Raw genomic sequence first — 18231 nt, 5'->3', positions numbered from 1 at the left:
TGGGGGTGATCGACCAGCCAATGTGTTCAGACTGCATCACCCCGACAAATGACTTTCTGGGTTCCAATGAAACCAGAAATGAAATTCCAGTGTGACCATGCAGGACCACACTGCTGAAGTCAGTAAGCGCCTTGTAGAGCTCGGCACAACTTCCTGCTTCCAGAACTTTGCTGGGGGGTGGAGACACGGCTTCTGGTAGAGCATCCCTACCCTCTGGTTTTGATCAAAGTAGGGATCAGAAGACCAATGACCCCAGAGGCTCTCAATCCCTTCAACAAATCCTCACTGTCGTAACTCCCCGCACTGCCCTGAGGAGCCCCTGGCCTGCCAGGCCCTGCCATGGGTTTTACAAACCCACCTTTTTGGCTTCATACTGCTCATGCAAAAAGGCAATATGGTTGTCTGAGGAGGCCTTACAAAGAGCTGAGAAAAAGGCAAAGGAGAAAAGGAAAGATATACCCATCTGAATGCAGAGTTCCAAAGAACAGCAAGGAGAGATAAGAAAGGCTTCCTCAGTGATCAATGCAAAGAACTAGAGGAAAACAGTAGAATGGAAAAGACTAGAGATCTCTTCAAGAAAATTAAAGATACCAAGGGAACATTTCATGCAAAGATGGGCACATAAAGGACAGAAACAGGATGCACCTAACAGAAACTGAAAATATTAAGAAAGGTGGCAAGAATACACAGAAAAACTATACAAAAAAAGGTCTTCATGACCCAGATAACCAGGATGGTGTAATCACTCACCTAGAGCCAGACATTCTGGAATGCAAAGTCAAGTGGACCTTAGAAAGCATCACTATGAACAAAGCTAGTGGAGGTGATAGAATTCCAGTTGAGCTATTTCAAATCCTAAAAGATGATGCTGTGAAAGTGATGAACTCAATATGCCAGCAAATTTGGAAAACTCAGCAGTAGCCACAGGACTGGAAAAGGTCAGTTTTCATTCCAATCCCAAAGAAAGGCAATACCAAAGAATGTTCAAACTATGGCACAATTGCACTCATCTCACACGCTAGCAAAGTAATGCTCAAAATTCTCCAAGTGAGGCTTCAACAGTTCATGAACTGTGAACTTCCAGATGTTCAAGCTGGGTTTAGAAAAGGCAGAGGAACCAGAGATCAAACTGCCAGCATCTGTTGGATCAGCGAAAAAGCAAGAGAATTCCAGAAAAACATCTACTTCTGCTTTATTGACTACGCCAAAGCCTTTGACTGTGTGGATCACAACAAACTGTGGAAAATTCTTAAAGAGACGGGAATACCAGACCACCTGACCTGCTTCCTGAAATCTGTATGCAGGTCAAGAAGCAACAGCTAGAACCAGACATGGAACAACAGACTGGTTTCAAAGTACGAAAGGAGTACATCAAGGCTATATATTGTCACCCTGTTTATTAAACTTCAATGTAGAGTACATCATGTGAAATGCCGGGTTGGATAAAGCACAAGCTGGAATAAAGATTGCCAAGAGAAATATCAATAACCTCAGATATGCAAATAACATCACCCTTATGGGAGAAAGTGAAGAGGAACTGAAGAGCCTCTTGATGAAAGTGAAAGAGGAGAGTGAAAAAGTTGCCTTAAAACTCAACATTCAGAAAACTAAGATCATGGCATCTGGTCCCATCACTTCATGGCAAATAGATGGGGAGACAATGGAAACGCTGAGAGACTTTATTTTTTTGGGCTCCAAAATCACTGCATATGGTGACTGCAGCCATGAGATTAAAAGACGCTTGCTCCTTGGAAAAAAAGCTATGACCAACCTAGACAGCATATTAAAAAGCAGAGACATTACTTTGCCAACAATTGTCCATCTAGTCAAAGATATGATTTTTCCAGTAGTCATGTACCGATGTGAGAGTTGGGCCATAAAGAAGGCTGAGTGCTGAAGAATTGATGCTTTTGAACTATGGTGTTGGAGAGACTCCTGAGAGTCCCTTGAGGAAATCAGTCCTAAATGTTGATTGGAAGGACTGAGGTTGAAGCTGAAACTCCAATACTTGGGCTGCCTAATGCGAAGAGCTGACTCATTTGAAAAGACTCTGATGCTGGGAAAGATTGAAGGCAGGACAAGGGGACAACAGAGGATGAGATGGTTGGATGGCATCACCGACTCGATGAACATGAGTTTGAGCAAGCTCCGGGAGTTGGTGATAGACAGGGAGGCCTGACCTGCTGGAATCCATGGGGTCCCAAGAGTCAGACTTGACTGAGCAACTGAACTGAACTGAACTCCCACTGGTTCCCAGGGATGGGGACTTCCCGCTCCATCAGCCAGCTCTCCATCCATCCTCTGGGTGACCAGAGAGACCAGCTGGGAGTAATTCCCCAAAGCAGGGAATCCAGACTCTAGTCCCGGTTCACAACCCTAACCATGCCACCGGCCAAATCACCTGACCTCTCTGCCTCAGCTTCTCTGACATTAAAATGAGTCGCCTGACTCATGCAGTGCAGACCCCCTAGAACATCTGAATGTACACAGGCCCCTCTCCTAGGAAGAACAAGGAGGACCCACAAAGTTTGGGCTGAAGTTCCAGGAGACTTCTGGGATTCTGGAGGCCTCCTTCTCCTGAGCCCCTCAGCTCTGACTTCCCACCCGGGGCACAGATTCAAGGCTAACAACATCAAGGGCCATCAACACAAGAAGCTCATGGTGGTTTTGGATTCACATGAGATGACCCAAAACATTTGGGGGGTACTTTCCTAAGGGCACCCTCCACTTTTCATTCCAAGGACAGTATTTGACATTTAGGTCTGTGAGTCATTTGACAGAAAATCTTCCCAGTTATGCAAGATTTTCACCAAGCCCAGGTCTTTATCACCCGAGTTTCCTAACTGGTTTATTCTTCTCTTTCCAACATGAGGAGTTTCTAACTAGTTTTAAAAATCAGTCTCTGTTCATCCTGACCTTTCTCCCTTTCCTCTTCCCCCACAAAGCAGCCGCTGCCTAAAAACAAACGTCACTCACAGGACTATGAACTCCGAAGAATAACAGTGGCTTCCACCATCTGGAGAGGGCAGGGTGGATGGGCGTGGTGACTCAACATGGCCTGCAGGCCACTGAGCCAGACGCTGAGCACCAGTCCACCCCCAGATCCAGGACAGCAGGCACCCCACAGCCTCACACGTGTGTACCTGCACACGCATTCACACACATTCACACACACACACAGCCTCCCTTCCCTCACTCCATCCCACCCCCTGGCCCATCACACCAAGCACAACTCTCCCCTCCCACCCACAGGTTCCTTGCCTTCTCCACTCACATCTGGGGCCCCCGGGTGTCAGGAGGCTGCCTCCCATGAAGTTGCCAACTCCATCATTTGAGATGACCCTCGACCTGGAAGGTGGCAGGGAACTGGGACTCCTTACTCTCTGTTCACACAAGTGACCTGTATGAAAACACCACACACACACACCACCCTGCATTAATTAAGTAATTAATTCTGACATTAATATTAGAAAAGAGTCTGATAACATACATACACTCCTGATAAGGAGATCTGGCTTCAAATACCCACTGACCCACCAACATCCCCACATTCCACTCTTGGCCTGAATTTGTTTTGCAACAGAGATGGTGGGTGGCCAGCAGAGGCCTGTTTTCCCTCGAGCCATCTGCTCTCCAAAGAGGAGTTGGGGCTCAGGACCCTCAAGGCAGGTCCCCAGGACCCCAGCCTCGTGCTCTGGGATGGTCACAGACTCTGTCATCAGCCCTTGAGTGTCACACTGCTGCAGGAAGGCCTTTGTACCCTTCTGCAAACATCTGTACCCAAAAACTCCTGGCGGGGAGGAATCTCCATGTGGGACCCCCCCGGGAAGAGAGGAGACCCCCACAGAGCCCCTGGGGGAAGGGTGAATGAGCCTCAATAGAGGGCCCTTGGGTGAGAGAGAAGCCCCCATGCAGGGCCACCTGGGGAGAGAGGAGCCTCCACACAGGGCCTCTGCAGGTAGAGGGGAGGAGACTCCATGCAGGGCCTGGGGGCTGTTTGCTGAAAGAGCTCTGGAGGGGACAAAGTGGCTTCAGGGGACAGCGTGTCCCAAGGGCCAGCCCTATTTCCCTCCAGCTGAACCGGGGCAGGCTTCACTACTTCCAGTGTCATCTGGTCCCAGGGATGACAAGTGTTTGCTGCAGACATGCTTCACCTGGGTAAATGGGCCCTGTCCTCGGGACCACCACCTCTCTGCGTGGACCTGACACCCCTCGGGGTGAGGCAGACAGAGCTCAGCTGTCAGATCCAGAAACAACCACCAAACACAAGACATGCTACTCATCTCTCACCGGCAATCTGGGGTGTCCGGCAGTCTTTCTGGGAGGGGTTAGAAGGGGACCCTGCCCCCTGGATGGGACCCAGGGGAGGGGGTGATGCTCCTGCTCAGCTCAGCAGCCCCCTTTGGCCCCACCTCTGCAAGTCTACTTTCTGCTGGGAGGCTGCTGTTCACGGCAAGCCCAGGGCCCAAGCATCAGCACGCCCACCTGCCTGCAGGTGTCAGCTTGTCCTCTCAGGGACAAAGGTGGGGTTTATGTCTCTAGCAACCTGACGGGAACTCTTTCTGGGCTGTTCTCAGCCAAAGCTGGAAAGAGGGTAGCCATCCTTCCAAGGGAGGTCAAGGTCCCTGCACTGCTCCAGAGGGGGGCCGCCACCCCAGACCCCAAGGAACAGCAGCAGACCCTGGAACTGCAGTTGGAGACCCCAAACACGTCAGTGCGACAGCAGACCATCCCCCTAAAAGATGAGTGAGGACAAAGGCCTGCTGTGGGCATGGGAAAGGCCAGATTCAGAAATGAAAAACCAAGGGACCTCCCTGTTGGTTAAGGCACCAAGCTTCCATAACAGAGGGCACAGCGTTCGATTCCTGGTTGGGAAGCTAAGAACCTTCATGCCATGTGGCAGGGCCAAAAATAAAAACGACAGACAGAAATCATCTCTGGTCAATCAAGGAGCAATTCACGCAACAAGGTTTAAAGGCTGGTGACGCAGTGAGTGAGTCCTGCCCTTGGAGAGCTTTCATTCTGGTCCTCTTGAGCATTTTCTGGGAATCTCGGCTCCCGGAGGCCTTCCTGCCTCCCCTCTTGTCACAGGAGCTGCTTCCGTCACCTACCCAGCCACCACACATTCAGATGCAGTCCTGGCAAACTGGAGGTTCCGCTTCTTCCACATCCTCCCAGGGAAACGGCTGCAAGGGCAGGTGTGGGAGCCCATGGTCCAGAGCCCCTGGGGGCAGCAGCAGCCCCACAGCGTCCGCGGTCAGAACTGTTCTGTCGCTGCTCCGGGAACCACCAGGAAGCCGCCCTACTGTCCACTCTCATCCCCTGCAGCTGCCACCACACTCTTCCCAGGGGTCTTCTGCAAACTGAAGCTGCTAAGCATTTTTCTCGTCTCCGTGGAACCTATTTTTGACCTGACAGCAGCTACCGTCCTAGGATCGTGAACCTCCTCCCTGAGAAAGGAACCTGGTATTGACCCCTCCTCACTCAGAGGAGCTCTCACATCTGAGGTCGGCTTCATCCCCTGACATCCAAGACGACGTCAGACTGGCCGGTGTAGCGATTACTTCCTGAGTCCTCCCATGGCTGCGCTGGGTCAAGGGCAAACACCACAAGGGAGAACCAGCAGTGTCCTTGCGGGCCCACTGCCGTGGCTTTCTCCACCACCTTAGTCCTGCAGCGAGTGGGTCCCTGGGTCGTGGGCAAGGAAGCCTGTGGTCCACCCGGATCCAGTTGAGAGGAGGCAGGCGTGTTGTGAGCCTGATAATAGCTCCACTGAGACCCACAGAACCCCAAGGAACTGCAGCAAAGCCCAAATCTGCTCACCAGCTCTCGGGGGCAGGTGACAGTGTCCTTGGAGCTCCGGCTCTCAGGAGGACCAACCATCACCACAGCGTGTGACCCAGCAGCACACGTGGTTACCTCCCCGGCAGACGGGGGCCGTCCGGGGCTTCCTGATCACTTCCTCCCACTGTATTTGTATTTGGAGTGTCGGTTTGTTTAGAAACATGCTATTGTGCTGGTGCTAGGTTACTTCAGTCGTGTCCAACTCTTTGCGACCCTATGGATCACAACTCTCCAGGCTTCTCTGTCCACGGGACTCTCCAGGCAGGAATACTGGAGAGGGTGGCCATGCCTCTCTTCAGGGGATCTTCCCGACCCAGGGACCGAACCTGTCTCTTATGTCTCCTGAATTAGCAGATGGGTTCTTTACCACTAGCGCCACCTGAGAAGCCCTGGTTTAGAAAGGAGTAGTAATCTTGAGAAACTGGATTTACATTCGCACACCGGCTCCAGGACCACATGGGGCGAAGGTGCTACGTCTAATAAGGGCACAATTTGCGACCTGAAATCGCTGAGGCTTTTGTGCCCGTCCACGAGACAGAAAGTTACAGCTGGCGACCGACACATGGCTACGGAGCAGAGTGTGCCAGTCTCTCAGCTGAGTCTGACTCTGCAACCCCATGGACTGCAGCCCGCCAGGCTGCTCTGTCTATGGGATTTCCCAGGCAAGAATACTGGAGTGGGTAGCCATTTCCTTCTCCAGGGGATATGAAGCCAAGACACCCCCAAATCTGCAGGGCTCCCAAATCAGCTAGGCAGCCGCCCTGCCTCCCACCATGCAGACTGATCACACTGTTCGACCCCAAACCCAGGTCATCCATCAAAGTCCACAGCACCCGGTGCTTCCATAACCCCGAGAGCACCAGTACTTGACCGTGGAGCCAGGGGTCAGGGCAGCCCTTGGTCCCTCAGGAGGCCTTAGATACAGTGGTCACACGCACAAGCAGGATCCCAGGATAAAAAATTCTGAGATCTCTAAATGATGAAAAGCAAGTGTTGGTCTGCTCAGTGTGTCCGACTTTTTATGGCCTCATGGATGTAGCCCGCCAGGCTCCTCTGTCCGTGGCATTCTCCAGGCAAGCATACTGGAGTGCGCAGCCATTCCCTTCTCCAGGGGATCTTCCCAACCCAGGGATCGAACCCAGGTCTCTTGCATTACAGGCAGATTCTTTACTGTCTGAGCCACCAGGGTCAAGCAGCAGAAGCGCCTGGCACGAAAGGAGTGTCAAAAAGCTCGTCTGAGCCGAGAAGCTGCAGAGCACAGGGACGACCCTCTGCCACAGAAAGACTCCTGGGGACCCGGCCGTCACGCCTCGATCCGCAGCCTCACACTTGAACTCGGCTGTGAACACAGAGGCCCGGGTGCCGTCCGGGTGTCTGCTGGCCCCACCTCTGTCCCCTCAAAAGGCCCACACAGCCATTACCGCCTCTGCCGGCCCGCGCCTGCTGCTTGGCTCAGAACAACCAGTTTTATAAAGAAATAAAAGCCATGACACTTTTATTTTTCTTTTTTCAGAAAACCGCAGACTATACAGAGGAAAGCACAGTGCGGCCGCTTCGTACAAGTGGGCTGCGTGCAGCTTCGGTGCTTTGTTATCCATCCCTGCTCGGCGACAGCGCAGCCTCCCAGGCTGGCTGTCTCAGGCTCCTTCCCACCGCCTTATCTCTGTCTTGCAGGCAAAGTATGAAAATGACAATTTAAGATAACACATAATGGAGCTAATCTTTCTTCCAAAGATAAGATTTTAAAACCTGGAGTCACTGCATATTTGTGGGCTGGTGAATTAAATATAAAAATAGCCAACACAATCTCAGAGGCAGAAGAAGGTTTCTAGCAACTCCCCTCTGTTGTGGGCGCTTTTGAATAATGTCTGCTCCTCACACGCGGCTCATTTATTTCTCTAGGACCTAATTGAGTTTTGCTGTTTCCATATTGTCTGTTTTCCAGGCTGCCTTGGATCCGACAGCTGTAAACAAGCGAGCAGAAGCCTCAGACCCAGCTTAATGAGCTCCGCGCTGGTTCCCGCTGCTCGGCTCCGGCTCTCCGCACGCGTCAGTGAGGCCCATGGGGCTGCAGGCTCTGAAATCAGGCTGGGCTGTAAGGAATGGAAAATTCCCCAAGAAAGAGACAGAGAGGTTGGAGTCCAGAAGCCTCAATGGCTTGGCGGTGTCCTGCTTTCAGTCCTCCCACGGTCCCCTGGAGGGAATGGAGTGGGCTGGTCACTAGCCCCATGGGGCTCATGCTGCCCTCTCCCCTGAGGTGGGCACAGGCAGGCCTGGCGGGCCTAATGTCCCCTGTCCCATCAGGGGCTTAGTGGAGACCTGAGAATGTCCAGGCAGGACCATGCCAGGGCCAGAGAGGGCTTTCCTCGGTGCCTCTGCTGAGCAGCTATTGGGATACCATCTGACATGAGGTCAAGGTGCTCGACTCTGAAGGACAGCATCCCTATGCTCCTCTGTCCCTCTGCTCCTCTGTCCTTCTGCTCCTCTCCCCAAGCTGTGCATGTGGAGCTTAGGAACAGTTCTCTTGTCTCTCCCCCACGATGAGGCAGTGCTATGAGCTGACCAAGCTCTCTCCTGAAGCCAGGCATCTTATGTGAGGATCATCACAGAGATGTCCCATGCACAGTACAGGAAACAGAACCTGGGCAAGACCGAGACAGCAAACAATCCCAAACCCCAACCAGATATCAGGAATGCCAAACAACCAGTGCCAGGGAAGGCTCAGTGGTCGAGGACAGAGGCTCTGGGATCATGGCAGGCACTCAGTGCACAAGGCTAGACTCAGTGGTCAGGACATATACTCAGCGATCGATGACAGACGCTCAGTGATCAGGACAGACTCGCTGATCAAGGGCAGACTCAGTGGTCAAGTAATGAGAGCTGAATTCCTATCGAGAGCTGCTGCCCATGTGCCCACTGTCCTGAGGGGGCTCACGCCCCAGATGGGAAGCAGAGTGGCTACCCGGGAACAACAGTCAAGCTGCTGGGGGCTCTTACCCACGTTGGCCAAGGTCAAGTGCAGCTGGCCCTTCACCACCGTGTGGACGTCGATGGGTCTGACGCAGCCAAACTTGGTCATGTCTCCACTCACCACCATGGCGTCCTGCTCGTATTCAGTCGCCACAACCTCCAGCTCATGCGAGACCTGCACGGCCGGCCGCCCCTGGCGGAGAAGGTGCTGCAGAGGAGAAGACATGGGTCAGAGGGGGGCTGAAGCAGAGGACATCTGCTCTGAAAACCCAAGTCCTCGATGTTAAAGACTTATGTCAGGTCTTTAACAAAGTGCATCCCGGTCCACCCACTGAGCAAACACAAGCAGGCCCGGCAGCCCTGCATACAGCCCCCTCTGCAGGGGGAAGTCGGGAAGTGCATGACAAGGGGTCCCTGAGGAAGCCCAGTGGGAGCCCTGAGGAGTCTCCACTGGGCCTCCACACAGGGAAGGCAGGGGGCATGCCAGGCAGGGTTGGGAGTGCTCCAGAGTGGCTGAAAGATGGGCAGCGGGTCTAAGGAGGGACCACAGGACAGACGGAGCCAGGTCAGGAGAGTCTCCAGGCCAGACCCAGGCTCCGTGCCAGGCCAGGCAGACCCAGGAAGTATAGGGATGTTCTGGAGCCCACTCTTCTCTGCTAATCAACTTTAACCCCTCAGTCCTCAGCCTGAGCCCAAGGGTAGTGGGGCCAGGAGGGAGGGAGGGCTGGGCCCCTCCTCCTGCATGCTGGAGAAGGTGACCAGGCCTCTCGACTTCACATAAAAACAAAAGCGTGGGGCCAGGTTAAGTTCCTGCTTCTGGAATTCTGGCCCTGTCCCCCTAGCATCCGTCCTCTGTCCATCTCTGGGGTGGACACACTCAGACCAGATCCCTCCTTAGCAGGTCTGGGGGCTTCCAGCTGCATAGACCCTGCTTGCTCAGCAGTGCTTGTCCACATGATGCCAACACAGGCATGGTTCAGGAGTCTTGGTGGCCAGATGGGGTGAAGACCCCTCCAGAGGGACACTGGTCAAGGCAAGAGGTGACGCCCAGCTGCCCAGGGAGCAACAATGGCAATAAAAACAGGGTATTGCTTCTCACCTCAGAAACTGCAGAGACTTTTCTAAAAGCTAATAATCATAAAGGGTAGGATGGTAGTAGCTCAGTCCTCTCCAGCCGTGGACCCCACCCAGTGCTCTGCACACACTGCCCCCGGCTCCTTCCACTGCCCTGGGGGCGTCACCCACTCAGGGGTGGGTCCTGAGACCCGGGGTGGGGGCAGTTGCAGCCGGGTCAGCTGAAAGAGGGAAGAAGGGAGGGAGGAGCAGGTGGCTCTCTGAGGATGGAGAGCACAGGGCCAGAGCCCCTGCAAGGGGACAGGCAAGTCCCAGAGCCATGAGCTCCTCAAGGGGACAGGGCGCTGAGGAGCAAAGGGGGATGGGAGCGGCCCTGCAGGTCTCAGCGACCAGCCATGCAAGGCTCAGGCAGGGCAACCTAGGGGGCTGTGGCTGGAATCCAAAAGGAAAACAACTATGGGGCTTCCCTGGTGTCCAGTAGTTAAGAATCCACCTTGCAAGGCAGGACCCATGGGTTTGATCCCTGCTCCGGGAACTAAGATCCCATATGTGGTGGGGCAACTAAGTCTGAGCACCACAACTACTGACCCAAGCACCACAACCACTGAGCCCAGGAGACACAACTACTGAGCCTGAGCAGCAAACCAGAGAGACCACACGCCAAAGCAGAAGACCCCACATGCCGGAACTAAGACCCGATCCAAGCGAATAAATAAATAAATAATTTAAAAAAAACAGGGGATGAAGGAAAAGTGGATGAAGGACAGAGAGATTCCAGAGCTGTAGGGATGGCCCTGTATCCTCTTCCGCTCCACCCCAGGGTGGAGGCTTGGGGGGCAAGCCCTCAGGACGGCACATGGGCAAGTGGATGTGACCGGGGCCTGGTCTAGAGGCTGCCGTGTGAGCCCATGCTGACCCTCTGGGGTCCTGGTCACACGACAGGGAAGGTTCATGGAGAAGCCCCAGGGAAGAAAATTGAATTAATGTGTAGATTCAGTTTTAGCCTATGAGGAAAATAGAAAGCACAGTTAGAAAAAGGATGAGATTCTGATTCTCGTGATTCATGGCACTGAGAATAGGCATCGGGAAATACTTCCCCAGCCCATCACTCACTCATCAAGTCTCCATCCTGAGGGCGCACCTCGACGGGCGGGCCCAGCCCCTGGGGAACAAGGCCGACCCCTTGCTGCTCTCAGGGAACTGCCATGCTCACCATCGAGGGAGCAGAGCCAACATTACCTGCTCGACTGAGGATCTGATGACTGGACGGATGTAGGCTAGCTTGATCAAGTTTAGGCTCTGTGAACATCGCTTCCTTTGGAGAAGGCAAGGACTCGGCAGTATTTGAATTTGTGAACCAAGAAGCCAGGCTGATGATGCCCAGCACTGGGCAGTGACCAACACCGCCAGGGGACAGACCTTACAGGAGAGACTGTAGGAAAAACCTACCTTCAGCTGAACGGCAGCAGATCCAATGAGAAGCAGGGAGTCCCCATCCCAGACGTCGATCTGCAGGGTCTGCATGGCCAGGTAGCGGGCGAACCAGCGCTGCTCCCCGGGTCTCAGGAACCCGGGGTCCACCAGGTACTTCCGCTGAAAGCCCGGAGACCCTGTGCAAAGAGGCCCCGAACAGGCCCAACAGTAACTGGAATCATTTATCATCTTTATATACTTGGAGGACTTTCTGCTCTGGACATGATGAAAAATTTCCACTTCTAGCAGAGCCGTAGCTTAATAAATATATTAATCAAAACATTATAAAATACCCAAATTAACGACAGGAAGAGTGGTGTTCAGAAGACTATATTTCTTTCCAATATATGCAATAAGCTACTCCTCAAATAAGATAGATGTGTTTCACCAAGTCCTGGTGAAACAGTCAATGCTGAACAAGGACAGATGCCCTGATGGGGCCAGCCAAGGAGTAGGAAACCTGATGCATAGGATTTAGGGAGAAATACCATCTACTTCTTCTGTTCAAACTGGGACATTTAGGGACTTCCCTGGCAGTCCAGTGCCTAAGACGTCACCTTCCAAAACAGGGGGTGCAGATCTGATCCCTGGTCGGGGAGCTAAGACCCCATATGCCTCAGGGCCAAAAAGCCAGAACATAAAACAGAAGCAATGCTGTAACAAACTCAAAACTTTAAAAACATGGTCCACATCAAAATATCTTAAAAAAAAAACAAAAAATTTGGACATTCACCAGAGACAGAAGATGTGATAGATAGGTAGAGAGATAGATAGAGAGATAGATATACAATGGAATATTACTTGGTCGTTAAAAAGAATCAAACAATGCCATTTGCAGCAACATGGATGGACCCAGAGATGATCACACCAAGCAAAGTGAGTCAGAAAAACAAATACTATAAAATATCATTCATATGCAGAATCTAAAACATCTACAAGACACAAACAGACACACAGACATAGAGAACAGACTTGGGAATGCCAAGGGGGTGAGGAGGCAGAGGAGGGAAGGACTGGGAGTGTGGGGTCAGCAGACGCAAACTGGTACATACAGGGTGGGTAACTAACAAGGTCCTGCTGTATAACACAGGGAGCTATATTCAATATCCTGTGATAAACCACAGTGGAAAAGAATATGAAAAACTATATATATATATATGTATATATGTACAACTGAATAACTGCTATACAGCAGAAACATATGTTATGTTACAACATAACATTGTAAACCAACTATACTTCAATAAAGTTTTTTAAAAGCTGGGATATTCACACACAGGCATGTGCGGAGCCTAAACTGAAACAGAGCTTAGCACACAGTGCTGAGCCCACCCCAAGTCACCACCCAATCCCAACACACCCAGTCCTACAGGAGCCCAGGCCTTTCTGGGGTCCCCCTGGTGTCAGGCTTATCAATATGAGATGGGAGCTGGACTGTGGCTCCTGCCTTCACCTTTTCAAAGTGGCATCATCATTAATCCTCGATTGACAAAAATGTCACTGAAATCACCATTAGTTAAAGTGCAGGAAGAGCAAAATGGGGGTGAGAGAGTCAATTCCTAGGCAGGTTGATAAGAAGTCCAGGATCCCCAAAGAGGAGAAAGGGGTCTGTGGCTCTCAAGGAGGAGACAGGGGTCTGGAATTTTCAAGGAGGAGGAAAGGACAAATGTCTTTTTTCTCTACATTTCTTAGTCTTAGTCACATAAAATGCTTTTTTCTCTAAGCCCAGAGCTGATGAGTACACAACAAACAACTCAGCTTAAACTCTGTATTAAGGGCTTTCCTCATAGGTCAGTTGGTAAATCATCTGCCTGCAATGCAGGAGACCTGGGTTCGATTCCTGGGTCGGGAAGATCCCTAAAGAAGGAAATGGCAACCCATTCCAGTATTCTTGCCTGGAGAATCCCATGGACAGAGAAGCCTGGTTGGGCTACAGTCCATGGGGACCCAAGAGTTGGCCACAACTTAGCAACTAAACCACCACCACCAAGGATTATATAACAATTATGAATCCTACTTGAGGACAGTTTCTCCTTCTTGAAAACCTTCTGAGTAATCCTGTTATCTTAACATGTATATTATGAGAGTGGATCTGGTAAGATCTTTCTATTGTTAGTTCTAATCCTGTCATCTTAAAATGTAAATTGTGGGAATGGGTCTAGTAAGATCTTTACAACCTTGAGGAATTCTTTTGATTTATTGTAATAACAACAATAATAAATTTATTGTAATAATTTAAAAAGTATATAGCTCCCTTCCTAAGACTAGTGAGGGGGGCATTCTCCATCCCCCTTCTGATGTCTATGTCAGATGCTTTCTCTGTCCCTTTTCACTTTAATAAAACTCTACTACACAAAAGCTCTTGGGTGATCATGACTGGTCCCTGGTCCCAAAGCTAAATCTTCTTCTTCACAGATCACAAATCTGACATCATTCACTCGTAAGCTATCAGGGGAAACATACTGAATACAGCAGTTCTTCCCTTTCCATCAACCATATAACAGTATTTTAAAAGCAGTCATGGAATTTAGAAAGATGGTAACAAAAACCCAGTGTACGAGACAGCAAAAGAGACACTGATGTATAGAACAGTCTTATGGACTCTGTGGGAGAGGGAGAGGGTGGGAAGATTTGGGAGAATGGCAATGAAACATGTAAAATATCAAGTAGGAAACGAGTTGCCAGTCCAGGTTCGATGCATGATGCTGGATGCTGGGGGCTGGTGCACTGGGACGGCCCAGAGGGATGGTATGGGGAGGGAGGAGGGAGGAGGGTTCGGGATGGGGAGCACATGTATACCTGTGGCGGATTCATTTTGATATTTGGCAAAACTAATACAATTATGTAAAGTTTAAAAAATAAAATAAAATTAGAGGAAAAAAAAAAAAAAAGCAGTCCATATAATCAAAGCTATGGTCTTTCCAGTACTCATGTTTTCTAGTACTCATGTATACACATCATGTATAATGTGAGAGTCGGACCATAAAGAAGGCTGAGCACCAAAGAATTGACGCTTTCAAATTATGATGTTGGAGAAGACTCTTGAGAGTCCCTTGGACAGCAATGAGATTAAACCAATTCAAAAGGAAATCAAACCTGAATATTCATTGGAAGGACTGTTACTGAAGCTGAAGCTCCAATACTTTGGCCACCTGATGCGAAGAGCCAACTCACTGGGAAAGACCTTGATGCCGGGAAAGATTGAGGGCAAGAAAAGAAGGGGGAGGCAGAGGATGAGATGGTTATATATCACCAACTCTATGGACACGAATTTGAGCAAATTCCAGGAGATAGTGAAGGACTGGGGAGGCTCAGCGGGCTGCAGTACCACCAAGGGGTTGCAAAGAGTCAGACATGATTCGGTGACTGAACAACAACAAACCTGGGGAGGAAGGCAGATGTCCACTCAGCAGCCTGAGTTGCCAGGGCAGGCTTAGACCCGCACCCCCTGCAGCCGCCTCGGCCCAAGGGTATCCACATAGCGCTCCCTCCACTCTCCTCAAGGCCAGGGCAGTGGGAGCAGTGAAGCAGGTCAGGACAGCACCCACCGGGGGCTGAGGGGGAATAGAGGGTGGTCCTGATGGGCCCAGGGAACACAAAGAAAGGTCCAGATGTGGCTCTGGCTCCAGCCAGAAGCACCCCCTGCCCCGGGCAGTGCTGGGCAGGACAGTGCACTGAGCAGCAGGACAGAGGCCATGGGAGGGGCTGGGAATGATGTCATACATTGCAGGCCAGGCCCCAGTGTCCCATCTCCAGTGCCCAGAGCAACTCACAGGGCCAGTGGAGGTCAAGGACCCTGCTGCCCTGCCCCAGCCCCACCAGCCTGGGCATCTGGTCAGTCTCATGACACCCACCCTGAGGCTGCTCATCCAGGTGCCCTGGGGACTGGAAAGAGGACCAGGCAACGTGGAAGGTCAAGTTCACAGCACCGAGTAGCACCCACCTGCTGGGCCTCCTGGGCTGCAGAGAAGGAGTATAAGAAGCACCGACCCCTACCCTGGTCAGACTGCTAGCTCCAGAACATGAACTGTGTGGGCTGACCTCCCAAATGACACCACAGACACCCTTCCCTGGGGGCCCTCCACACTCACCTCCAACACCCCCAGCCCCACTGACCCTTCACCCAGACTTGCACTTGTGCCTGAATGCAGCCCAACCCAGCTGGACCCTGCATCTTCTTCCTCAGCCAGATCCTCCTTGCGTCAATCCAAGCTGCCACCAGGCGCTGTATCCTCTCAACACCCTGGCTGTGCTCCATCATCACCACATCCCTTCGGCAGGCAGGTCCTCTCAACACAACCATGAATTCACATGCAGTACATGCCCCAGGCCCTGTGTGGGGTCATGTGGGGGGACAGGATGGACAGGCCCCTGCCTTGATGGGGCTCACAGTCTCAGGTGACACACCGAGCCCAGAGCTGACAGTGTGCTGAGTGTCACACACGGAAGCCATCCTTGTCTGGGGGTAGCCCAAGGCCCCTTGTGCTGGACATTCCCAATTCCTCCCCACTGTAGGCTTGGACCCCTTCACTCCTGTCCAGTTCAGACAGCTGGCTCCTTGGTGGCCTTTCCTGAGGCCCAAGCTCCCTGCAGTCCATCCCATGGCAGTGCCAAAGCACCCATTAAAGAACCCTGCATCATCTCCATCCCACTCAAAAGTCTGCAGGGAAGCTGACCGCCGACTCCCAGGAACAGTGACACTTCAGGCTCCCCGGCTTAGCTCCCTCACCCTGTCACAAACACCATGCCCCAGCCCAGGTGGGATCCTTGCTGCACCTTCAAGACTTTATATCCCAAGGACCAAAGAATTACAGTAAATGAATTAAGCAACAAATAACAATAGAAAACACCTCCAAAACAGTAGAAGGAAGGTAATATAAAGATAAACGCAAAATTTAATTGATTAGAAAATAAGAAAATAGAAAAATCTGTTTGAGGTACAGTTATGTGTCTTCAGGAGACAGGGAAGCCAAAATAAGTGGATGGAAAGACATCCCCATTCCTGGGGAAGGTCAGCTCCCATCCTGTGAGGGCAGTTATCCCCACCGTTCATCTGTGAACGCTCCAGAACTCTAGTGAGGAGTCCAACAAGTTTACATGGGAAACCAAACCAGCAAGAATGTCCAGGAGAACCACGCAAGGAAGAACAACGTAACACCTCTGATAAACAGTGTGACCTTCATGCATAGACATTCTAACAGTCTGGTAAATTACGGCTCACAGGCCAACCCACCATGAGCTAAGAATGGCTTTTACAGGACTTTACTGATGGTCCCGTAGTAAAGACTCCGCCTGCCAAAGCAGGGGACACGGTTCAATCCCTGGTCCACAAAGACTCCACATGCTGAAGGGCAATGAAGTTCATGAGCCACAACTACTGCAGCCTGAGCACCCTAGAGCCTGTGCTCAACAAGAGAAGCCCGCACACAGCAACAAAGAGGAGTGCCTGCTCGCTGCAACTAGAGAAAGCCCGCGTGCAGCAACAAAGACCCGACACAGCCAAAAATAAGTAAGAAATGAATAAGAATGGCTTTTTTTAAAGCATTGTGGAAAACAAAAATCAAAAGAAGAAGAAAATGATTACACAGAGATCATATGTAAAGCCAGAAAGTCTAAAATATTTTGTTCTGGCCCTTAAAATAGTTTGCCAACCTCTGGGCTAATGGAACAAGCAAGAAAATCCAAAATGACACTGAATCATTAAAAAAAAAAAAAAAAGGTATATGATAAATGTGGCTCTCAAGTTACTGGGGGAAAAGACAAACCTTTTAATAAATAGTGCCAGGTCAATCGGAGAGACATTTGGGAAGAGATAAAGCTGATCCAAATCTGCCATCACACAGCAGGATAAACTGCACAGACATCAGAAATCTACATGTGAGAAATGAAACCTACACATCCCAGAAGAAAGCACGCACGAATCTCTTGCAAAGGAGAGAAAGCCCTCGCATCTATGACTCAAGACTCTAGAAGCAACAAAATACTGACGCATTAGACTACAGGAAAGAAACACCTTTACATGGCAAAACCCACCCTAAGCAAAGCAAAAAGACGAACAACAAAGTAGAAATCATATTGGCGATTTATACCACAGGCAACAGGCTAGTCTTCCTATCAGAGTTCCCGAAACAGGACAAAAGAAATGAAAAATCTGATAGAAAAATGGAATGGAAATGTGCTGCTAATGACAGAAGACATTCAACTTCATTCATCTCACAAGAATGAGGTTATACAAATCCTAAAGTGTAGCAACCTGGGACTTCCCTGGGGGTCCAGTGGCTAAGACTCTGGGCTCCTAATGCAGGGGGCCCGGGTTCGGTCCCTGGCGGGGGAACTAGATCCCACAGGCTACAGCTAAGAGTCCACGTGACACAACTAAAGACCCCGCTGGCCGAGACAAAGACTGACAGTCCTGGGTGCTGCAGCTGAGACCTGATGCAGACAAATAAACATATACTCAATTTTTTTTAAAAGTTTAGCAACCCATTTTGTGGGGGAGGCTAACAGAGGGGAGGTTCAATCCTATAAACCCACTGCCAGCAATCTGCCCCAAAACACACCTTCAGACACAGAAAACCCCAGAAACACGGAGCTGCTCATCCCCTCGTTGTCTGAAATAGCAGAACCCCGGAAAGGCCCAAACCTCCATTAGTGGGATGATGGTTGAATAAACCACAGGATGTGCACCCAACACAGGACAATGTAGCTGTAAAAACAACGCAGGTGGTTTCCACATGGAGTAGAACTCGGGAGGATGGACAGTTAACTTTCCATGCTGAACACATGTATTTGGTATGCTAATTTTTGAAGAAGAAAAAAGGAAAAATAAAAATATAAATATTTGCTTAAGCCAGAAACTAGAAACCAGGT

At 50.8% G+C, this 18231-nt stretch overlaps 1 protein-coding gene across 10 annotated transcripts in view; it reads right to left on the bottom strand.

The window, feature by feature from the left end:
- NPHP4 (nephrocystin 4) overlaps positions 1–18231 on the bottom strand; it is a 138538-nt gene that overhangs the window by 16857 nt on the left and 103450 nt on the right. For all 10 annotated transcript variants that reach the window (XR_001502085.3, XM_059875745.1, XM_005217171.5 and 7 more), the window contains 3 exons: positions 11338–11498; positions 8842–9022; positions 3275–3400 (listed from right to left, as the gene is read on the bottom strand). Coding sequence is in view for 9 of the 10 variants with exons in the window: in XM_059875745.1 (XP_059731728.1) it covers positions 3275–3400; positions 8842–9022; positions 11338–11498 (468 nt within the window). In the remaining variant the exon portion in view is untranslated. The remainder of the gene's footprint in view (positions 1–3274; positions 3401–8841; positions 9023–11337; positions 11499–18231) is intronic.

The sequence above is a fragment of the Bos taurus genome, chromosome 16, assembly GCF_002263795.3.
Source record: "Bos taurus isolate L1 Dominette 01449 registration number 42190680 breed Hereford chromosome 16, ARS-UCD2.0, whole genome shotgun sequence".
NCBI lineage: Eukaryota > Metazoa > Chordata > Mammalia > Artiodactyla > Bovidae > Bos > Bos taurus.
This window is presented reverse-complemented; position numbering and strand designations above follow the sequence as displayed.